This window comes from Seriola lalandi, unplaced genomic scaffold, assembly GCF_002814215.2.
Source record: "Seriola lalandi dorsalis isolate HSWRI2012SDOR001 ecotype SW California unplaced genomic scaffold, Sedor1 jcf7180002054472, whole genome shotgun sequence".
Lineage (NCBI taxonomy): Eukaryota > Metazoa > Chordata > Actinopteri > Carangiformes > Carangidae > Seriola > Seriola lalandi.
This window is the reverse complement of record NW_019525025.1, coordinates 80,032-104,657: the sequence shown is the minus strand read 5'-3', so window position 1 is coordinate 104,657 and position 24,626 is coordinate 80,032. Positions and strand designations below refer to the sequence as shown.

At 42.0% G+C, this 24,626-nt stretch overlaps 1 protein-coding gene across 3 annotated transcripts in view; it reads right to left on the bottom strand.

Moving 5' to 3' along the window:
• Window positions 1-23,098, bottom strand: part of npr1a (natriuretic peptide receptor 1a) — a 30,408-nt gene extending 7,310 nt beyond the window's left edge. The window contains exons 1-13 of one of the 3 annotated variants that reach the window (XM_023411877.2): window positions 22,708-23,098; window positions 22,290-22,359; window positions 18,731-19,478; window positions 15,492-15,682; window positions 15,009-15,122; window positions 14,086-14,254; window positions 6,891-6,985; window positions 6,558-6,693; window positions 6,246-6,330; window positions 3,794-3,914; window positions 3,616-3,690; window positions 3,418-3,495; window positions 2,377-2,481 (exon numbers count right to left, since the gene is read on the bottom strand). In XM_023411877.2, the coding sequence (XP_023267645.1) occupies window positions 2,377-2,481; window positions 3,418-3,495; window positions 3,616-3,690; window positions 3,794-3,914; window positions 6,246-6,330; window positions 6,558-6,693; window positions 6,891-6,985; window positions 14,086-14,254; window positions 15,009-15,122; window positions 15,492-15,682; window positions 18,731-19,445 (1,884 nt within the window). In that variant the 5' untranslated portion in view covers window positions 19,446-19,478; window positions 22,290-22,359; window positions 22,708-23,098. The remainder of the gene's footprint in view (window positions 1-2,376; window positions 2,482-3,417; window positions 3,496-3,615; window positions 3,691-3,793; window positions 3,915-6,245; window positions 6,331-6,557; window positions 6,694-6,890; window positions 6,986-14,085; window positions 14,255-15,008; window positions 15,123-15,491; window positions 15,683-18,730; window positions 19,479-22,289; window positions 22,360-22,707) is intronic. The other 2 variants (XM_087175500.1, XM_023411876.2) reach the window with 2 other exon arrangements.
• Window positions 23,099-24,626: the final 1,528 nt, after the last annotated feature.

Genomic DNA, 24,626 nt, shown 5'->3' with positions numbered 1-24,626 from the left:
GGTTGGAGGGGTTGAGTTGGATCAGAGTTAAAGTTGGCAGCCACACTTTATACTTCATACTGCATATTACTACATTACAGAGAGAAATATAGTATGTGTACTCCACTGACCTGACAGTCATACTTACTGTAGCAGACACAGAATCTATGATGAGCTTATAAATATGATGCATTGTTGTAGATGAAAGTATAAACAGGATATAAAGCAGTGAGCAGTAGCTTCCTCAGCTAAACCAATAAAATATGTTCAGGCTTTAACAATATTATAATATACATATTGATATAACATTATGAGTTATTTTACTTTTGACCTATGCACTAGTTTTAAGTAAAATTGTCAATGTACAGTATTTATGTCTTAATGTTTTATGTATATCATCTGCATGTGTTACTTGTGTACTGTAGTGAAGTATTTTCATATGTCAAGTTGTCATGTAGATTTTATGCTTGGATGAGCCAAAGACAATTTTCCACTCTTGTGGACAGTAAAGTTGTATTCTATTATACTCTATTTTATTACTTGTGATGGAGTATTTTTACATTAAGGTATTTCCTCTCTTACGTTTGTGAATCTGATCACTGTCACTAAAAGGTTTCAGGTGATAAAACACAGTGAAATGTCACCATTAAATAATCAACCTTTGTATATTGAGATGAGGATGCATTGTCTTTGGAGATATACCTGAGACTTTGCTGAGTATCTACTCTTAGTCTCCTGACAGTTGTACATCCACACTGGACGGTTGTCAACTTCTTTGTCCTCTCAGAGCACAAAATAACTCGAACCACCTGAGCTGCTCTTTGTTAAACTGATACTGTGAGATCCAGCGGTCATCTGGCAACAACCCAAACCCCACGCCACCCACATCCACCTTACAGCAGGCTGACGTGTTCTCATGTTGCTAGGCTACCGTGCTGGGAGGTTGCTAGGTTACAGTGCTGTCAGATAAGTATAACTGAGAGGTGCAGAAAACATCTGATGTATGAAGGAATGTTAGAGGACTGCAGCAAAGATACATGGAGCTGATAGATGCCTGATAAAGAGTAGTTAATGATTAATACAGGTAGTACAGTGGGTTGACGAGGGTATGGACGGTACAGACAGTTGGGGTTGTATTAAAAATCAGATAGCACGTTGACAGAAGTGTGTAAAGGGCTGAAAAAAGGGATATGAGGGTTAGAAAGGGGTATAGATTATAGAAATGTTGATAGAGGAGTATAGAGTGTTCAAACATAGAGATGTATAAATGATTTAAAGAGTTAATAGACAGTCAATTGTTAATTTGTTGAAAAGAATTGTTAAAACGATAGAAGTAGGGCTGGGCGAAATGGGTAAAACGTTTATCACGATAAAGATTTCCATATCAGTTGATATCGATATTTATCACGATAAATGCCACATCGTTATTTCTTTCAGGTTTAAAGGCTGATTTTTGCTCCTGAGTGAAAGTTGAAGAGACCAGACAGTCAACTGTGGTTTTAAACTGTTCCATCTCGACGAAGACAAACACTTGCCAAACAGCAGAACATTTAAAAAGTCTGAGGTACAAACTTTCAAAATATGATAAAATATGCACGATTAAAATCAAAATCCCTTTCATTCCTTTTTATTCAACAAAGTAAATAGAAAATTGCACATGTAACATGATCAGACTGCAAAATAAATAAATAAATAGACTGGGTACTGGCCTGGTGCTCGTCGAGTGTCTGCTAACGCTTGTTTGGGCCTGTAATTTCTTATTTTCTGTGTGTTCTTACAGGTGATATTGTTTCAAATGATGGATCAGGTTTGTGGTGTTGTTGTCTTCAATGGAACGTGTCTCCGGCACAGTTTCCAGTGCATATGGCTGTTTTTTGTCCGACTGTAAATAGCCAAAATACGTCCAAACTACTGAAATTGAGTGGCCTCTCTTGTCAACGATATCGTCATCCTTTGAGCTGCGTTCTGCTTTTTCTGCGGTGTCGTTCGTTTCAACTTATTTGCTTACTCTGCTCCAACTTCAAGCCCGTCAGCCACTGCGTGCATCTGTAAATAATGTCACGTGCTGACCTGCATTTACGCCTCTCACCGTGCATCCTATCTTGCACAATGCAGACCTCTATTCCTGTGACATGATTGACCGTTTGTGATTCATTTGTGGGTGTGCTATAAGCATGGAAATTAATTATATCAAACATTTATCAAACATTTTTAATGTTTTTTTTTAATTGAGGATAATAATTTTGCGATAATTATTGCTATTGTTTTATCGCCCAGCCCTAGGTAGAGGATTATTGAGGGGCATTGAGAGTTGAAAGACAGGTATAGAGGAGTATAGGTGGTTGTTAGAAGGGTATACATGGTTAATGGAGGGGTATGGAGTTGGTTGTGTAGTACCTGTAGACTGCCTCTGGGGCAGTACTCTGTGATAATGCACATGTTTGGCGAGTCGATGCAGGCACCGATGAAGCGGGTCAGGTGCTCATTTTGAACATCACGCATCTGCAGGAACACAGGCTGCTGGTTAAAATCCCACCAAAACCATCAGCATCCCACATGCAAGGCACTAAAACTAAATTAGACACTCAGTGGTCAACATAAGTAGGTAGGTTCATCAGTAGGTAGGTAAGTACGTTTGTAGGTAGGTCCGTCAGGAGGGCAGGTGGTAGGTAGGTAAGTAGGAAACCCACCAAGAACATCAACAGCTTACAAACAAGGTTGCCCCCGAAAAAAGGTGGGACAGTAGTGAAGGAGGAGGACTAGGCAGATAGTTTAGCTAGAAGGTAGGTAGATTCATTGGTAGGTAGATAGGTAGGAAGATAAATAGGTAAATTGGTGGGGGTAGGTAGATATGTTGGTCAGTCAGTCAGTAGGTAGAATGACAAGTAGGTCTGTAGTTAGGTAGTTAAGTCAGTAAGTTGGTTAGTCGATATGTTGGTAGGTAGGTCTGTTGATGGGCAGGTCGTCAGTCGTCAGTATCCTCGTAGCAAAGTTCCTTAGTATATAGGTTGGTTGTTCAATAGGTTCAAAATCCATCCAAGACCACCAGCATCCTGCAAACTGCAGCCACTGATTGACCAATTGGACCTCAGTGCTGAACCCAAGTTGGAAGGCCAGTAGGTTGGTCTGTCTGTAGGTCAGTATGCAGATTAATCAGTTAGGCCAGTTAGTAGCTCAGTCAATTGGTAAGTAAGTAAATCTGTCGGTAGCTTCAAGTCCAATAAGAAAGGCACTGATCCTACAAACAAGTTACTTAATGGTCAACATAGGTAGGTAAGTAGGGTGGTTAGTTCGGAGGTAGGTTGGTTCAAATGTCACCAAGACCGTCAACATTCTACATACAAGGCATTAATCCCACAAATGTGATACTTGGAGGTCACTTTAAGCATGAAGGTCCATCATTAGGTCTATTGGAAGGTACAGAGATTGACTTCTTACATGTTTTAGTTCAAACAGAACCTTTCTGGTCAGTTCAATACGTTTCTTGTTGATGTACTTGATAGCTGCCAGATTTCCCTGCGGAGGACAACATCAGTAAGATTACAACAAAACTCATTACATCATCAGCGCAACTGTTGTATGTAAGACGAGTGTCAGGTGTTTGTAGTCAGCAGGTGATATAAGGCAGCGTCAGACCTTGTAGTATCCAGTTTTAGTGTAGATCTGGAAGTTTCCCTCCATGGTCATCAGGGAGCCACAGTTGGATCCTTTCTGCAGAGAAACAAAATGAGCTTGTTGAAATGAATCTAGTTAGAAGTTAGTGGAAACCATCTTCAATGAACTTGTTTGTTGTTTTTGTTTTTTGTTTTGTTACCAGAGACATTGTGAGTCGGCTGCAGGCTCTCCTCAGGACTTTATCCAAGTTGGACATCTGGACGTCGTCCCAGGAAACTCTCCACAGCTGAGCTGCCAGCTCACTCTCCAGCTTCAACTTCCTGTTCAACAGAAAGGAAAACAAGTGTGTGTGCATGTGTGTGTGTGCGTGTGTGTGTGTGTGTGTGCGCATGTGTGTGTGTGTATGTGTGTGTGTGTGTGTGTTGAAAAGAAGTGGTGGAGAAGGAGAGAAAGGTGAGGGAAAGGATAATCAAGAAAGTGATGAGTGAGTTGAAACAAAGAGACAGAGAGAGAGATAGAGAGACAGAGGCAGTGTTTCCCTTATACACATTTCACAGCGGGGCCCGTCGCTGCGGTGTCATAAAGTCTCAATAGCACGAAGGCCACACCTGGCCGAGGTGAGAGGGCGAGAGGGAAGAAGAGAAAAGGAAAGAGGAGAGAGAGAAGGGTGGATTTATCTAGCTAACATTATGTTAGATTTTTATTACCTACTAAGACTAGACTTTCAGAAACACTGTTGGGCTCGTTTTAGTTTGACAACTCTGGGTTGCGCTTTAGTCTGGACCGGCTGAAACTAAGACTTTTGCAAATGATGATGCGGACCCACGTTTGCTTCTTGATTGGGTCTCATGACGTATCAATCCCTGATTCATCACGCTCCGATCACATGGCCATTTTCTAGAAGTAAACAACAAATCCCAGTGTTTTCTGCCGCCATGACTGCCTTATACTCATGAACCTTCAGTAGCAGTTCATTTCAGAGCACTGGGTATCGTGGGCATGAAGGTGTTTCTGCCAGACTGCAGTCTAGGTTGTTGGATGGTCTGAGAAGGACATAACAAATTGAAAGGACACTCCAGATCATGTTCCTGTCAACAAGTCACAACCATGGGAACCTGTGACATGTTCACCTTCACTGATCCCCAACAACCCACAAACAGCTGAATCAGGACAGTTTTTCTCTGCAACAGAGTTTATTAACAAATCATGAGCAGACTGAAGATGATGGACACTCTGAAGAGAAAACACCAAGCCTAGTAAACACCAGTTCTCTAAGCACGGCGTGTTTCCCATCACAGCCTTTAGTGTGTTCCACCACTTACTGTCATCACGTCATTGCAGTTAAGTGAACTCTGTCAGTGACTTAAAGTGTTGGTGATTTATTGATGTAAAATGTTACAGAGTGGATTAAACTTAAACTTTCTGATTAAAGTTTCATCTACACACAGTAACAGACACACAATTCAGATTCCTAAACTAATCAAACAATGCAGATGTTATTTCATCGTTATAACCTCTAAGATCATGTTCTTGTTCCTCTGTTCATCTTTAACCTAAGTGAGGACTTGTCTTTGAAAGTGAAGATTCGTTTTATAAAGTGAAGACTCGTTTTATAAAGTGAGGACTTGTTTTATAAAGTGAGGACTTGTTTTATAAAGTGAGGACTCGTTTTATAAAGTGGGGACTTGTTTTATAAAGTGAGGACTTGTTTTAAAAAGTGAGGACTTGTTTTATAAAGTGAGGACTTGTTTTTTAAAGTGAGGACTTGTTTTATAAAGTGAGGACTTGTTTTTTAAAGTGAGGACTTGTTTTAGAAAGTGAGGACTCGTTTTAGAAAGTGAGGACTTGACATTGAACCAGGGCGTTGCAGTGGGTGGGGTCAGGGAGGGGGCTTCACCCTGCTCATCAGTGTTCAGTGTTGTAGGAAAAGCACAGATGTGAGATGTGGAGTCATAATTTTCATCCGTGATCATCAGACTCGTTATATTTTTCCAGTTTATACTGTTATGTATTTTGCTGATGATGGAAATAAAATGAAAAAATCTGAAGAATCCAGCTTCAAACTCTGAGCCAATCAGAGCAGAGTTTAACTTGTCATCTTGCCACGACGATCGAGGATTAAGAGACACCTTCATCCAGCTGTTTAATAGAGAGGAGGAGGAGAGAAGAGGTGGAGGGATGGACGGAGATAACAACAGTCAGAGCCTTGTTTATCCCTCTCTTTATCTACACATCCATCCACCCATCCTTCATTCTGGGCCTCACTGTGATCTCTCTATTATGACAGAGAGAGAGAGAGAGAGAGAGAGAGAGAGAGAGAGAGAGAGAGAGAGAGAGAGAGAGAAGATGTATGAAAAGAATTACACAGCAGTTGACAAGTAGAGAGGACCAACAGAGGAAAGAGGGATGAAGAAATAAATGACAGGAAAGAGTAAAAATAAAAAGAGGAGAGAGAGGGAGAGGTGCTGTGAGAGCTCAAACCACCACAAAGTGTGTGTGTGTTCTTGTCTGTCTGTCTTTGTGAGGACCAGTATGAGTTTTAGACCTCGACAGTGCGGACATCTTGGATGGTCCACACTTTGGGTCAGAAAACTGTTAATAAGAGTCCTCACAAGTATACAAGTACAAACATACATGAGTGCGTGTCTCACCTGTAAATGAAGACGGTCACGGTAACGATGATGACAAAGACGAAGCACATCACTATGGCAACCATCTGATGCATCGATACTGTACCTGCAGAGGAGACGAGGAGGGGGTAGATATTAGGACAGGCAGAGACAGTTTACTGAATAAATGTTGTTTGAGAAGTGAGGACAGTTTGTTTGATCCTCACGTCTTCTTATGGAGCAGCAAAGTTAAGTCTGGTTTAGGTGAAGGTTGTGGGCGGGGCCGGGAATGGATGATGTAACTGAGATCACAATAACAAAGTACAGACTGTCTGTGTCGGTATGCGTTCATACGTGTGAGGCAGGCTGGTTTGTCGTTCTTGAAGCCACACTCTGGGATGTCTGGAGGGGGAGATCCACCTGGCCACTGGAAGCTCCGCCCACTCTGCATGACCAGCTGTTTTGTACTGCTGTTGTACACACTCACCACCTGGACACACACACACACACACACACACACACACACAAAACAGAAATAGACAAACACCTGGACTGAACCTGCGCTGGGCTGCAGTGATGTACAGATGTACTGCAGTACACTGTGGCATCACTCCTGGGTGTGGTTACAGGCACAGCAGAGCACACCTGTCAGAGATGCTGCTGAGATCATGAGTCAGGTGTTTTTACCTGAAACTCTCCAGAGTCCACGTCCGTCATGTCCCATATTGCAAAGTCCATCTGTCTGTCCCCAAATTCGTCCATCTCCACCACACCCATCACTCCTACAGACACACAAAGAACATGATGTTTATTAAATATCAGCTGTCCTCCATATTTTTTGAACAACCTTTTATCTGCACACGTGTGTGTAATGTATCTGTATGTAGACTATCTTTTTATTTTAACACACCCACACACACACACACACACACACACACACACTCTCACACACACACACACACACACACACACACACACAAAATCGGGCTTTGAGGTATGTGAGGTGAACAGAGTCTGTGTGTGTAGGTAATCAATGTCTGACAAGAAAAATACACTGAATGTCTTCAGACTAATCCTGACAGTGCGTGTGTTTACATTTGTGTGTATATGTGTGTGTATATGTGTGTGCATATGTGTGTGTATATGTGTGTGTATATGCAAGAAAGGTGTGTGAATAGAAACTGGTCCAGGACTTGTGACTCAGACCAGAAATGATCTGTGTCACAATGTAAGACTCATGTAGTAAACAGGATAAATTCATTATGATGATTAGTAGAACAACAATGAAACAGAACAACCAGCTCATTTAACTGTGGCTGTTTTTCTGTTTCCTCTGTATAAGTCAGCAGCTACAGAGAGAGAGGTCAGAGGACTTCAATTATAATTTCTGATGAAACCAGAGTTGAACACGAAGGTACAACATTATCCTGATAAATTAACTCAGACCAGATTCCTGTTTCTCCCACTGCTTATTCTCTAAAACTGGACTCACTGGGAGCTGTACTGGGAGCTGTACTGGGAGCTGTACTGGGAGCTGTACTGGGAGCTGTACTGGGAGCTGTACTGGGAGCTGTACTGGGAGCTTTACTGGGAGCTGTACTGGGGCTTTACTGGGAGCTGTACTGGGAGCTGTGGTCCTGACCCCACTGCTCTCTGCTCCTCCTGTCTGTTGTCTGCAGAGTTACTGCTGCTGGATGAACAACCTGTTTTTTCTGGATTTTAACTCTGAAACAGTTTTAAATTTGTTATGTACAGTGAGTCATCATCAGTCCACTGAGTTCGAACAGTGATAAAGATACACCCAGATAAGCAGTGAGCAGGTGGATGGAGCAGTGGGACTGAACTGAACAAAGTTTTCTGGGGAGTCAGACGTGAGGGAGGTGACGGCCTCACAGAACCACAGTGGGCCATGACTGGTCCAAACCCCACACAGTGTATTATTATTATTATTATTTTTTTTTCACATTGAGTCACCGCCCAAGCTAAAAGCTGCTGTGTCTTGAGACTAAACATCATCACACAGTCATTAACAGTTAACAATATGAATTGCCCTCAGAGCCTCGACATGTTTTAAACTGTCTGATGGAGCCTGTGAAACGACAATCTGACACCTGTGACCCCTCAGCGCTGAGAGTTTGAGTGTTTTCTCTCAGGTGTGTCCACTGAAGCGTTGTTTTGTCTCCGTCAGCCAATTAAACCACAGGGATCTGCAGCTGTCTGCTCGCTGTAAACCAGCTCCGCAGTTCTTTATCAGTCTCTGAGTCTGTGAAGCTTCACTGAGCCAGAGACACATTTACACTGTCAATCAATAAAAACACGCTCTGTCCTTCCTGCTCATTACTAGGTGGAAACTGTTTTTGACCCTTGAACAGGCCGATAGCTCCAGAGAAGATCTGACGGTTTTCAGATTTCTTCTGTAAAATGGTCGTTATCATAAGTTAACGAGGCTGTGGTGAAAATCAGCCTCAGCTGCTGGCTCTGTTGGAAATGACAACCTCACTTTGTTGGAAAAAAACTGCTGAAGCAAGAAATATCAATAAATCAATTAGTCAAAGGTGATCAATTAACTGTTCAAATCATTTGAACCGGCTTCCTTAATCTGGTGTCTCCGTTTCACTGTTTTCTGACCTAATCTGTTTATGGTTCTTCACAAAAACTACTGACTGATCTGAGATGAAAATGTTTGCATTTTCCAGTGTTGAAGAACGAAACATGATTCATTTTTCATTTCATTTAAATTAACGGGTTAAAAATGAGACGCAGCCTCACCCAGTTAATGACTTTTAAGATGACTGAGATAATCAGCTGAGAGAAAATTAATCAACATGTTTCAAAGAAGAACAATAATTTTCTCTGTCAGATTTCACAATAATGACCCAGAGAAGCTGCTGTTAATATGTGATTTATTATTTAGTCATAAACTCACCTCATATTTTATATTCTATACTTTATGATAATGTGTGATCTGTTTTATTACATTATATTAATATGAATACCATATGTATTATTCTGATGTATGCTGTTATCACACTGATTGTTTATGGTTTTATTTATTTATTTATTTATTCCTTATGTCTATCCATGAATTAATTTTTCCTCTGAGGATCAATAAAGTCTGATTTGATCTTAGCGGAAAAAATAATAGACAATTAATAATAAAAATAATCTGTAGAGTGAAACCTTTGTTCATCCCTCCATCATTTAAACTGCAAACATGTTTCTTCTTCTTCGTCCTCCTCTTCCTCCTCTTACATCATGTTTTTTCCTTTACTTGTCATTCCCTCCATCACTCACTCTTCCATCCATCCATCCTTCCCCCTCTGACGCACATGCCCAGTGATTAATGAGCACAGTGTGTGTTTCAGTGTGTGTGTGTTGCTGGATAAAAGCAGTACAATTCAATATAGAGCCGACAGAGCAGCCTGTTTATCAGCACCATCACCGTGCTCAGTCCTCTGTCTATGTTTCCTCCTGTTGTTCTCTTTAACCCAACACACGCTGGGTCAAGAGGATCAACTGGAGAAACAATCAATAACTCATTGGAAAAGTAATTGATCAGGAGCTGTGTTAATCAAATGATCAATAAACTGAAACATGTTCAACACTAACTGACGTCTACATCAACACTGACATATTCAAACTATAAACTGAGGGCGTGGGGACAGAGACAGGTTTACCTCTCTGTCCTCTTAGTTCATTAATCTTCTCTCTTAGGTTTCAGTTTAAAGTTATTTTATTTTAGATTGTCTCAGATATTGTGATTTTGTGTTTGCTGACTCATCATTACTCTTTGACCTTTGACACTGCTGATGTCAGGGTGGTGACATCAGTTTCCTGCAGCAGGAAACAAAACTTTTTCCTTCACAATAAAGGATGAAGCTGGTTTCACACAGGTCCTTCCTTCAGGAGGGTGGGGGTCTGTTTGACTGATGTCTTTAGTTGCTCTGCATTCAGTTGTGATGAGAGTCCACTGGGAGCTCTGAGGTCACTGAGGTCACTGAGGTCACTGAGGTCACTGAGGGTCAGTGTTAAATCAATAAACTCGCACTGAAACAAATTTAAACTAAAATATCAGAATCACAGTTTAAAAAGTCACACACAAAATGTAAACTCCTGCGTGTTGTGTGTTGTGTGTGTGGTGTGGTGTGTGTGTTGTGTGTGTTGTGTGTGTTGTGTGTGTTGTGTGTTGTGTGTGTTGTGTGTGTTGTGTGGTGTGTGTTGTGTGGTGTGTGTGTTGTGGTGTGTGTTGTGTGGTGTGTTGTGCGTGGTGTGTTGTGTTAGTTGTGTGTGTTGTGTGTTGTGTGTTGTGTGTGTGGTGTAATCTTGACTTGTGGAGTCAGCTGTGAGCCTAATCTCATTAGTCAGTCGTCTGCAGCTGAGCCCGACAGTCAGCGTGTCACTTCCTGTGATGGATGGCCACTTCCTATAGACGTTTGTTTTCAACACCTGGACCCCTGAACCCCCCCACCACCACCACCACACACACACCTGAATATGAATCAGTCTTAGTGACTGAGACACTGTGACCATGTGTCTGAAATCAAATCAAACGTCTCTCCTGTGTCTCTGTTGTCCTCTGAGTCTCTGTGAACCTGCAGGAGCAGGATGGAGGACGTCGGTCCTGAGAGACAGACCAGGTGATTTATGAAGTCCTGATTAAAATGAAGACCATGTCATGCTGACTGAAAGTGACACCTTCAATCTGATGAGTCTGTTTCCTGTAATGCTGGACTGGATATTTATGTTCTTTCCTCTTCTTTCCTGACCGTCTTGCTCGTCCCCATTTTCTCTTGTCTCCACTTCTCTTTCAGGTCCCGTCCACTTTTATCTTTGTTTTCCTGTCAGTCATGTTTTGTCTCAGTTGTCTTATCCCGTTTTGTCCTTTCCTCCCTGTCCTGCCTGTTTTGGGAGCATTTTGTCTTTACTTGACTATATAGAGGTGAGAGAACCAGCTGGACCTGAATGCAACAACTCTGGGACCGACATCCCAGGCTACCAAGACCATCGGGACACCCCTGTCCTGTCCCTCCTGTCCTGTTTTGTCCTGTCTGGTGTTTGTCGTCCCGTCCTCCCTCTCAGTCTCAGTGTTTGTGGACACTCAGAGATCTGTCTCTAACAGTTTGTTTGGTATTTCTCTGTCCACATGATGAAAAGTCTTGTGTGTTTGTCTTATAAACATTTCACAAACTAAAACAACAGAAGTTATTTTCTTAAAATTAAAATGAGTAATGTCTAAAACAACATGTGTGTGATGGATGGCGACGTTTTTACTGCTGATGAATCTCAGCCTGACGACTGTTTTTCTTTGTCTGGTTTTAAAGTGTGTGTGTGTACTGTATATATACCAGGCCAGATCAGTCACAGCTATGACATGGACCTTTACATGAACACTGTTATTACAGCAACTGATGAGAAGTGAACACAGCATAAACCCTCTGTTCTGCAGCAGTTAATGTATGAAAGAGATAAAACCTGAAGTACAGATGTACTCACACGGTATCAAAGTACTTAATGTAGTTAAAGTATCAAAATAAAAGTACTTCATATACTCACAGTACCAGTATTTCGTGTAGTTAAAGTATCACAGTAACTATCAGTCGTGGCTGCTTTAACTATGTCATATACACTTACACAAATACCTGTAACTGTAAAGTCACCAGTGAATGTGTCTGTCAGGTGAATAGAGTAGAAAGTATCATGAAATAGAATTACTCTTTAAAGTACGAGTACCTGAAAACTGTAGTTCACTACAATAGTTGAGTAAATTTACTTAGTTTCTTTCCACCACAGGGATTAGAATATTTTGGTCCTGTGTTCATGCTGTCAGACAGGTGACAGGTGTGTGGACTTGACAACCAGCTGCTCTGATCTTACAGTCATGTTTTCATCCGTCCTCATGAATAAAGCTTTCACGTGTTTTTAACACATTCTTCAATGTCCTTGTGATCATGAAGCTTCTTCCTGAAACTGTTCTCTGACAGATGACTGATGACTTCCTGTCTCGTCCTGTTCTGAACTGAAAACAATGCAGAGCTTCAGCTGTACTGAGGAAATGTTACATGTCCTCAGCAGGTCTCCATGACGCTGTGACCTCTACTTGTCCTCAGCACTTGATCTGTCTGGCCCTGAGTTAAATCTCTGTTTAAAAAGTTCTAAAAACCTCCACCGACTCAGTTCTCGACCAGGACCTGGACGTCTCGAAAATAAACTCAGTAGAAATCAGTTGTGACAGTCGAGACCACGTGACCCAAGCTGAGTCCTATTTTCCATGTATTTCAAAATACAAATTGTACTAATTAAACTTGCTGCAATATGATACGAGTCTGCATATAGATTCGGTCGAGACCAGAGACTTAAGAACTGAGACCATAAAAAGGTCTGAGACCGGACTGGAGGTCCACAGCTCGGGTCAGTGGTGAACACATGTTGATTCATTTATTGTGTTTGTCTGAGACATGAAGTGAGTTTGTTGTTTCCAGTGAGAAACCAGCTTCTCTCTCAGCTCCACCAATCGATCACTCGTCTATTAACTAATGAACCCTGATCGACCAATCAGGACCCTCCGTGCTCTGTGAGAGCCATGAGAACGAGAAGCTGCCGTTCCCTTTGTTTTTCTACACACACACACACACACACACACACACACACACACACACACACATTCTCACGGCTTTGTGGGTGTCAGCGGGGAGTTAGCATGTTAGCGTAGCACTAGAGTGTAAATGTGTACCAGCTGGCTGTGATACTGGGAACACTGGGGACATAAAGACAGGATGTCTGGGACCAAAACCACCAACCAGGACAGGAAAACCACAGTGAGAGCTTTGATCGGACCATCAGTCCCAGCATCATAGAAACATTTATCAAACTCTGCTGAGACATATCTGTAAGGGCAGCCACAGAGTCAGGATCTGGTTAGCTTAGCTTAGCATAAAAACTGGAAATAGGTAGAAACAGCTAACTTAGCTTAGCACAAAGACTGTAAAACAGTTGGAAACGGTGAGCTTGGCTCATATTAGCATGAAAACTGTAAATAAGTGGAAACAGCAAGCTCAGCATAAAGAGTGGGAAACGTGAAACAGTTAGCGTAGCTTAGCATAAAGACTGGAAACAGGTAAAAACTCTTAGTTTAGCTTAGCACAAAGATTGTAAAAGAGGTGGAAACAGTTAGCTTAGCTCATATTAGCATAAAAACTGTAAATAAGCAGAAATAGCAAGTTTAGCTTAACATAAAGACTGGAACACAGGAAAGAGGTGGAAACAGATAGCTTAGCTTAGCATAAACACCGGAAACGTGGAAACAGCCAGTCTGGCTGTCAATGACCACCCTCAGCTCATCTGAACGTCAGTGATTCACATCAGATCTGGTTTGTTTCATCCGAACAAAAACTGAGGAGAACAAGTGACACGCTGTGGTTTTATGTGATGTAACATGGTCGTGTTGAACAGCCACCAGCAGCACATCAGTGTCCAGTCTAGGTGGCCTGTTGTGTTGAGGTTGACCTGGGCTGAACTATCATTCAGCTTTAATCCTGTTTGCTTGTTTTTGTTTCACTGTTGCTGTTGTACTGACAGTTTAATAATGCTAATGCTTTAATAATAATTTTTAAATTAACAAGGCAGCAGCAGGGTCTAGTTCTCGACTCAGCTGTTAGACACAAATACACAGTCTGTGCTTCTGTTATCAGCAGCACCATCAGACTCCCTGTGTTTCTCATTGCAGCTGTCAGTCAGATATTTATGCTCTTTGAGGTTTTTTGATGAATAATATTTTTAATCCTGACTTCCAGCTCTGTGCTGTGATTGGCCAACCGCTCAGCTCCATGTTCCCATGCAGCTCCAGAATAGACGCATGAGAAATATCACAAACATCTGTCCTCACCTTGGAATGTTCTGTTCCACATCCTCCTGGTCACCACGTCTCCTCGAGGCCTCCGGACCCCTCCTGGTCCTGGTCCTGGTCCTGGCCCAGTCTGCTCACTCAGAGTCTCATTCAGAGCCTGAGAGTAGAGCATCACTCCATCATGGAAACCTCCTGCGATCAGGTTATACTGGGACAGAGACATCAGACATTTCTCATCAGTCAGCTGCACAAACAAACTCCCCATATGAATCTGATTATTATGCTATAGATTCTTTATTGTCAGTAAATCCCATCTATGTCACAAACATATAGTTTCATGCTTAAACTCGAGGGCTGGAGTACCAGGGTCCAAGCACCTACTGGGTATTTGTTTTTGACCTTTTATATAAATGAACTCCATTAATGCTCATTTAAATCATGTGTGAGTGACGTTTATTCATAAATCTGTTGTTTTGTTTTTGTATTTCAGAGCTGAAACCAAAGATATTGTTTCATTATTAGTTAATCTTTTCATTATTTTTATAATCAAGGGATTTTTTGGTTTATGAAACATCAGAAAACAGCAGGTGACTTTATTTTGTTTTATTTGACCAACAGTCAAAACTGCAAAAAATACTAAGGGTGAAGGAAAAACAGGAAGTTCTCACATGAGAACCTGGAAATGATCCTAACGATTAGTTTTCTTTGGACTGATTACTGATCAGTCCAAAGAAGCACTGACTAATTGTTGCAGTGCTACTATATTCTTCTTCTTCTGTGTCTGACTCGAACCCACAGTGTGTTAGTTCGTCTCTCAACTCTCTGACCTCCTCAGTCCATTGGTTACTCCTGAAGACGTAAATCTTTAAAAACTCCTCACACACACATGTAGTTTTTAAACAACATATCTCACATTAATATCAATATATTGATAACAGGATCAGAGTAATTGTTTTTGGTACCAGAGAGTCTTTGATGGTGAAGTTGAACATTTTCTTTGCGTCGCTCTTCAGAGTTTCAACAAACTGAAGATATTCAGGGTTCTGAGGCTCCAGGTAGGTCAACACCTTCACACTCTGACAACAGACACACAGTACAGTCAGGACTAATAAACTCACCAGCAACAGACGGTAAAAACATGTTTCTGCTGTTCTGAATCTGTTGTTTCTCCTGAACTTTGAATCCATTGCTTCACTTCCTGTTCAGAACTGTTTCTGTTTGACACTGTACAAGATTCAGAAATACAGTTTCATTTGTCCACAGTCTGTAATGAGACGTTTGACAGAGAAAAGCAAACAACGAAAAAGAGTAAATATAAAATATCTTAATGACTCTAGGATCATATTCTACACATTAAACCTTGTTTATCAGCTGATCCCAGTGTCTCTAAAGCAACACATTGAAATGTGACTTTTTTTTAGATAACAGAGAAAATTGTTCTTCACCCTGAAGGCGTGTCGGGCCGTGTGGTCATCCTGGTCTCCTCTGTACCAGGGTCTGACTGGACCCCGTCCCCCTAAACCCTCAGCAAACAGATCAATGAAGAAGAAGACATATTCCTCCAACTCCACCCCCTCCTTCCAGAACTGGACCATGAGAGTCCTCAAGATGTCCCAGGGACAGCACAGGTACACCACTGAAGAAGAAGAACACGTCATTTAGTCTCATTAGAGAAGAAGAGGAGAAGAAAGAAAACAGGAAACAGGAAGAAAAAAATTAGAGCTTGTTTGAGTTCAAAACGGGCCCCTGGGCAGAGACATGTGAAAGGCCCCCCACCCTCCTACAAAGGAGCAAGATGCCCAGACTGAGAGAAACACAGCGTTGCCATTTTACATCCGTTTGTGATAGTTTTGTCTCTAGGTGGTGGCTTTGTCCCTTCAGACAGAGGTCCTGATGCCTGGGAGGCCAGTCCTCATCCATGGTGAACACATCAGACCATAGACCAGGTCTGACTCAGTGTCCAGTTTCCCCCTCTGAGGTTAACTGTCCCTGACCTCACTGCTTGGCTCGTCAGTAACCATGGTGATTATCACTACCCCCCCCCCCCCATGAGCTGTCTGAACAGTCAGGCAGGAAGAACTCATTAACGCTTGCTATCAGCTGTAGATCACTGACGGTGTGAATGCAACTCAAAACAGATTGAATTCACACTGGTGTGATACGTTCACAAACACCTGACATGTGGTTGTGTTTCCTGTTGCAGAATAAACTATGATGCTTTTACTGCAGAGATAATGTCACTGAAAATTGCAAAGCCCAGCAGCTACTCTGCTCCTCATAACTGACATGTTGGTTCTACTGATTTAATGAGCGCTGTTGTTTTCTGCATGTGACTAAAAGAACTTCTATGACTCATTGAACACAAATTCCAATTTTTGATGTAAATATTAGACACAGTGTTTCTCATGTTTTTCCTTCACTGAACTTAAACATAAATCTGTGATGAGAAGAGGTTAAAACCCTCCTGCTCTGCTAGAAAACTGTCACTGCTCCTCCTCCACTAAAAAGAACAGGCTTCACCCTCTTCTGGCCCCCCCGTCCCTCACCCCTCCACCCCTAGTCATTTTAATACAGTCCCTAAGGTGTACCTAATAAAGTGGACACTGACTGTTTCACATTTGAAAACCAGAAATTCAGTTTTTTTTCTGCAGCATCTTTTTTTTTTTTTTTTTTTTTTTTTTTTTTTAAATGGAACCAGAAAAACAACTCACACACACACACACACACACACACACACACACACACACACACACAAGCACTAACTGCTCCTGTCATCCTCTAACTGAGGCCATCTGTTGCCGCCGGCAACGTTTGATGGTACTGAGAGTAATTGTGTGTGTGTGTGTGTGTGTGTGTGTTTTTGTTCAGTACCTATATTATTGTGTGTGTGATTTAATCAGCAGTACGCTCTCTCTCTCATCTCATGGTCACCATGATGTCACCTTGTATGTGTGTGTGTGTGTGTGTGTGTGTGTGTGTGTGTCTTGTTTTCATAATGTTAACGTCAGATCTTAGTTGTGTGTGGATTAATGATGATCTGATTCTTTGTTAAAGTCAAAGGTACAAGCTTGTGTGCACAGAAGTAAACTACAACTCCCAAGGTGCATTTCAGTGACAAATAGCCTATCATTTTATTTTATTCATGGAAACCCAGACTCACTCAACCAGCTGGACTGGAGAAGGACTCCACTGAGCTCTATAGGCCACAAATGAGGAAATCATAGACCATGCTCCACCTCCGGACACAGAATCCAGTCCTTCATACATCCACCCTAAAGATGACGGTACCATCAGTTTGTAAGTCAAAACTCTACACACATCTACGACATCACACTGTTCGCCACAGGAGATCATCAGAGTGAATTTCCAAACAGACGTGAGCACATGTTAGAAATCTGAGCCGTCTCAACTCATCGACTCAGAATCTCCACCATCACCATGTGAAGTGCATTCTGGGATACTTGTCTAAAGTCAGGTGCTGATAAAACAGAGGAGGAGGATTGAGACCTCTTCAGGTCATCTGGACTGAACCTGTGACTGAGAAAGACCTTCAGACTTCAGACTCAGGGGAACTGCTTTTTACCAGCCAACACTGACAGCAGACTGAGTCTGAAGACATTTTACAGCTCTACAGTAAATAAAAAAAACATGTGACCAACAAAGAAGAAACACTGAGGATGAAAGGACACATTCATTTCTTCTTCTATGTTGAAACTCCTGCAGCTGATTATTTACAGGTGTGTACAACGCACGCACGCACGCACACACGCACGCACATTTGGTCTTCTATACTTATGAGGACCCTTATTGACATCATCTATTCCCCTCTATAGCCCCTAATGCTAAAATAAACCGGGACCAGTATCTAACCTGAACATAAAAACCAGAACCCTTTAGAAAATGTCCTCATAAAGTTAGGCAAACACAACGGAGACACACGCTGAGCTAAGATCAGTCAGTAACTACTGAGGCAAAATAATCAAATAATAATTAACCATCATTTAACGAGGAGACACAGCAGGAGGAGAAAGGGGGAGGGAAGGATAAAGAAAGAAAGAAAGAAAGAATGAAAGAAAGAGTGAAAGTAGTAGCATTATTAGATCTCTTGGACTACCAAAGGAAAGGATAGAGAGACAAGTGAGGGAAGGAAAGAGGAAGAATCAAATGGAAACAGTGAAGTGAAATCAGTTGAAGTGACGAGAAGGAAGGAAAAGGGATACAAGGAAGGAGAGAATGGAAAAATACACCACAAATGAAAATTGTATCTGAAAGCAGTTCAAGTCTCTGACCTGAGTTGTCACGGATCACCTGGACCGCTGACTACTGAAGGAAAGGAAGGAAGGGATAAAAGAAGGAAGGATGGAACAAATGAAGGAAGAGAGGGGAAGGAAGGAGCGATTAAGGCAGAAAGGAAATAGAGTCAAATGACGAAATTAAATCAGTTGTCAGAACTACTGACTGAAGGAAAGCATGAAAATAAGGAGGAAGGGAATGAAAGAAGAAGAAGAATCAGAGAAACTAAAACAGAGTGAAAGCAGTTGAAGTGTCAGCCCTCGGTCATTGTGGTGGACCTCTGACGACCGGAGGAGAGGAAGGAATAAGGAAGGGAGGGAGGACGGAGGAAGGAGGAAAGGAAAGACAAAGCAGTCAAATTAAACTAGCGAAAGCAGTTGAAGTGGCTCACCTCTGCCGTTCTCTCGGATGTCCTGGACAACTGACTTGTAGTTGACGTTGTCCGCCTCGATGACATGGTCTCGGATGGTGATGTTGTGGTTGCCTAGCACCGTGTAGAGCCCCTCCACAGCAAAGTAGCAGGGCCGGTCGTCGTTGGCATCCTTGTTGTCGCTGAAGATGAGCATGGCACGCTGCCGCCAGCCGAACGTCTCCTGGATCCTGGCACCAAACTCACCCAGCTTCTTGTGAGTGGGGCCTGTGTTGGTGACTGCCGCGTAGGGCTCAAAGCCAATGGCACGGGCTCCAGCAGTCACCATGGGAACCTCCCAATGGGTGGTGAACCGGGCGACGGGCGAGGAAGAATAGTCGCACCCAGGGCCGATGAAGGCCCAGGGGTCGTGGGACAGCTTGAGATCGACAGCTACCAGCGGTGCCATGGAGTCTGAGCAGAAGCCGTCACGGTTCTCTGAGCTACCGTGAACCAGCCGGAGCTTCAGGCCCGGCAGCAGCCAGGGGTCTGAGTTCACCTGCTGCACCGCCTGGTGGAGTGCTGGCGCTACGCGAGGCCACGCCCACGCATAGTCTGTGTTAGTCAGAGGCAAGATGGCCGCCAGAGTCACCTCTTGAAGATCCTCTGTAGTGTTGTCCCAGGAAAGAGAGGACTCCGATGATTGGACTAGGAGGAGGAGGAGGAGGAAGGAGGGATGGGGCCACCTGGACAGCATGATAACGAAGAGTCTAAGAGCCTGTCAGACGAGCTGCAGGGAAAAACACACCACAAGCATTGAAGATAAAACACAGTCTTTCATTTGGATAAAACCAGGGACAAACCTTTCTCCCACAATCAAAGCTTTTTCTTTGTGTCTGTCAGAGTTATTAATTAAGTCTGTATTTAAAAAGGAAAACATGGATCCCCTTTAGGAGCTGCTGGGATTTCTGGGAACTTGGCCAACATGTCCATGTGGGCTCCAAGAACTGTTGTCCATTAGCTCCATATGAGCCCCATGTGTGTTTGTGCGGCGACAGAGGGCCACAAATATGGAGCTAATATCCATAACCGGGCTCCAAGTGGGATATTTTCCATTTAAATAATGATTATGCAGTGTGTAAATATGACTAATGATTAAACATTGCCAAAGAATAAAAGGCAGTGTAGATTTCTGTGGATGATGACAACAAAGATCATGACTGCATGACATCGAGTGAGTGAACCAACCAGACATGTGTTAACCTGTTTTAATCTACTTATTGATAACAACATGTCATGCCTGTCACAGTACAACACATACAATATACACGCTACGATTTAAAGGTGAATATATGAATATACAAACAAAATTTCACAGTGCTGAGGCAAAAACTGAGACAATCACTAAAATATAATCTGTCCTCTGGCTAAAACTGATTGTCCTCCAGCTGCCTGCCTGTCCTCTGACTATCCTGTTACTAAAACTATTCTGTGACTAAAGCATCCCCTGGATAAAAGTGTCCCCTGGATAAACCAGCCTGTCCTGTGAGGCAGTAAGTGTTGTCCTGTTTAATCTCCACATGCAGCAGAGATGACACTGAGGCAGTTTCAGCTCTCAGTGTGACAGATGTAATGTTCAATTAGTATTGGTATTCAGTAAGTGTGTCCGTCAGTGTGCGTTACAGTGTGTGTGTTAATATATGTTACAGTGTGTGTGTGTGTTACAGTGTGTGTGTTAATATATGTTACAGTGTGTGTGTGTGTTACAGTGTGTGTGTATGAGCCATTGTTCTCCGGCAGCTTCAGTATTATGTAATCGCTGTTGCGAAACAGCAGCAGAGACGAGTGAAGAACACACTCACATTAAGAACACATAAACATTACAGACACACAGTCAGTGGGTCACAGAAACAGTTACACTACACGACACACGGTGCTACAGTCGGGAACATTAAGGGAACATTACAGTGATATTCTGACAAAGTCCTGGAAAACGTTCTGTGCTCTAAAGCCCTGTGTGGTTGAGTGTGGGTCTATATTTCTTATTTAGTCATCTTCACTCTGAACAGAGACAAAGATTCAAACATGGACGCTCACACAGACACACACCTGGACGACAGATTAACAGCAGCAGAATATGAAGCTGAGTAACAAACTAGTGCGTCCAGCCACATTCACTCACAGAACTACAGATGGAAAAAAGTCCCACTTATCAGTTTAAGTTGAAACTAGCTGATCTCTGATCAGAAATCCTGCATATATTTGTCAGGTAACATCTTCTCTGCAACACAAAATCCAGCCCCAGAATCAGTCTGAATGTTAGAAACAGTGAAATAGCTCCCTGTTCTGTCAGTTTACAGTTGTACACGGATCATCTTTAAACATCAGCAGAACGTGTATAAACTAACATTTCTAGACTATTCCTCTATGTTCTCAATCATCAGAAATAACTTGAGTGATTTCTCCACGTGTCTTTTGCAGTATCACCATTAAAACAGAATAAGAATATTATAGAAATCTAACAGTGATATCATAAAAACACAAAGTTGTTCCTCAGGGTTCTACTTTAAGACCACTGTTTTTATTGTCAATCTCCTGTTTTTTTGTGTTCACTTCTATGTAGATGATACCGTTATATTCATGTTCTAACTTAAAGTAATTTACGGGCATCTCTCTATAAAGCGTTTTTTTTCTGAACACCAGCGTCTTGTTTTTAATTGTTTTTCAATGAGCTGAGCGTCTGCAGCCACCAGGAGGAGCAACACTGCAGCCAGGGTCTGTTTTAAGAGCGCTCCGTCTCTCTGAATGCTTCAGCTGAAAATCTGCAAACTTTTCTGAGAGGTGCTGGTGTCGTCACTGCAGCTCTTTTTCAGGCAAGCAATCAGAACAGTAGCATCCAAATCCTCCTCGCTCGACAGCTGTCAGACTGAGCAGCGACCAGCTCTGGCTGTTGCCCACGGTGGAAATCAATGTCAAACAAATAGTAATAAAAAACAAAAGGAGTGATGCTAGTCTGCCACACAGTAGCAGATGTCCATCCAGCTGTGTCTGGTTTTAGCTTGTGTAGACGACAAATCTCTACATGAAGACGATAACATGAAATAAATTACTGTAAAGCTCATTTCAGTTTATCCTGATGCAACCATGATTTTGTTTTCCTTCATTTTATCCTGTTGATGTGATTATTTACAGACTACAACACATTTCTGTTTCATCTTCAGTCTTGATGATATTAAAGTGGAGACCAGCTGAGCCTCTGTGGATACAGAACATTCAGCTGATGTTGACTTTAATATTCTATAACATAATTTTATACATGTGTGTGTAAAGATAATAGGCCCTATCTAATAAGTATAAGATCTATAATTCTTTTATGTATCAGTAGATAACGGGACTGTATTACCACTGTTTCTACTGTGCTTTTATAGTATTATTTGTTTTAGTGTATACTTCATAGTATTACTGGATAGTGGCTGTTTACAGTATCTGATATATAAGGCTGTATATTTTACATAATTATGAATATTGTACTTGTTGTTTATATGTGTACAGAATAGACTTCACATAGTGGCTGCTGCACCACTGGATTTCTGTTACTCACAGATTCGTCTAGTTGTCTAGTAGTTGCTGATCTCTTCATGTGCGTTGTTCTTCAGTTTGTGTCTGTGCTGCTGGAAAACCACAGATCAATAAAGTGTGATCTGATCAGACTTCACTGTGATTTTAACTTTATAATAATGTGATTATTGATTATCACCTTCATGACACCTGTGAAGCTGGAACCAGAAAATTTAAATGATTAAATGATCAAATGATTAAATGATTAAAACAGTTATTGATTCTCAAAATTGTTGCCAGATATTTTCCTGGTGATCCACTAATCGATTAACAGACTAATGGGTGAACTGTGTGATGTTCGTGTTTAACCGCCTGCCTCACTCAGCTAGAATAATCCGGGTCTCCGGTTGTTCCGGGTCGTTTCCAGGTGAACTAACTGGGTGAATATTTTGGGGTTTTACCTGCTGGGATCTTCAGTCCGTCGCTTCCTGCAGCTTCATGTTTCCAGCATCGGAGAAGAAGAAAACGAAGAACAAGAAGAAGCGGACGGATGTTTATACAGCAACAAAACGATCAGAGGAGAAAAGAAGTAGCTCCGAAAAGACCGGGATCAGTCTGGGTTCACACCGGAGACTCACCGGGAAGCTCGAGCCCCTGTCTGTCCCGCACGTTTCCGGTAACTGTTAAAAAAGAGAAAGAAAACGGATCGAAACGTCTCGGTAATGTCCCAGGTTCACTGTCGGTGCTGGAGCTGCAGTCTGTCCGTCCACACACCGAGAGGCACTGACGGGCACGCGCACACAGGGACACACTTTTTTTGTGGTGGTACACAGGGTGGGGGGTGTAGAGGGCACGAGGGCAGTCCTGATGATGCTGACTGTGCATGTGGAGGGACTATTCAATTACCGTGATGAGGACCCGGGGGCGCGGCGTGCACGTGTGTGTTTGTGCGTGTGCACCGCTGATAAGCTGTCACTCCAACATTTCAGAGTAAAATTGAATAAACACTCACTGTAAGTGCACAGGCCTGAAAATCAATCAGCTGTTTGATTAGAGATTCTGTTAAAGTCACATTCCGTAGACATGTTGAGACAAGTTATAATAACAACATTGGGCCCCCTGGTGGCTGTATACAAACACACTGACACCTGCATATACAGTTAATGAACAATGAACTATCAATTAAATCTCATTCCTGTCATTTTAATTCGATTTTTAAACTTCGTGTCAGCTGATAATCAGGTTGCGGATCATCGTGCAGACTGACTCACAGAGGTGAATGGAGTTCAGTTTGCATGTGGTATCATTGTTGTATCATTGTTGTATTATGGTTGTGTTACAGTTGTATCACTGTGTGTCCTCTCCTTGATGAAACTGAGTCTGGTTTCATTTCTTCCTCTTCTATTGTTCTGTCAGTTTTTTTTCCTCCCAATTAGAGCTGCTATTTTAGTCTGTCTGCCTGTGTGCGTGTGCGTGCGTGTGCGTGTGTGTGTGAAGTAAAATCTCCACAACAGTTGAGTAAAGGACCTCAAGTTGAGTCTGTTATTTGTTGTGTTTTTCAAAACATATCAACATATTATATTCTGTATGCATACACTTACATATTTGATATATATATATATATATATATATATACACACACTCATATATATATGTATATACATATATATATATACACACTCATATATATATGTGTATATATATATATATATATATATATATATACACACAGTTCATTTGTAGTATCAGACACAAAATGTTTAAAAATGTCAGTGAAACTACAGCTTCACACTCAGCATTCATAATGTGTTAATGTTTAATGATTGCAGTGTTTATTATGAGACCTCGACCTTCAGCTTCAGTCTGAACTCACTGAGAAGCTTTGACCTGAACATGGAGACGTTGTTGTCAAACGTTCTGGTGAAGTTCTGAATGTTTTGATTCTGCATTACAAAAACTGAACAAACACACACTGATTCTGATGTCATGACTTTTATTGTGATGTCAGAATCAGCGTGTGTGTATGTGTGTGTGTGTGTGTGTGTGTTCATGAAATTAATGGACAACACACACGACCCACTGAGTGTGTGTGTGTTTTAACAGGATACACCCGGTCGACCAGGAAATCACTTAGTAACACACAAACACAAACGCTCCCTCTTTGTACCTCTTCCTGGAAATGATCACCACCCACCTACACACACACACACACACACACACACACACACACACACACACACACACACACACACACACACTCTCCCTCTCTTCCTCCCACACTCTCCTGTTAATGAAAACACTTGGATGCTTCTCATCTGATGGTAAATGTTGAACAAACTGACTCAACAGTTGTCACAAACTGACCAGAAAGTTTCACTGC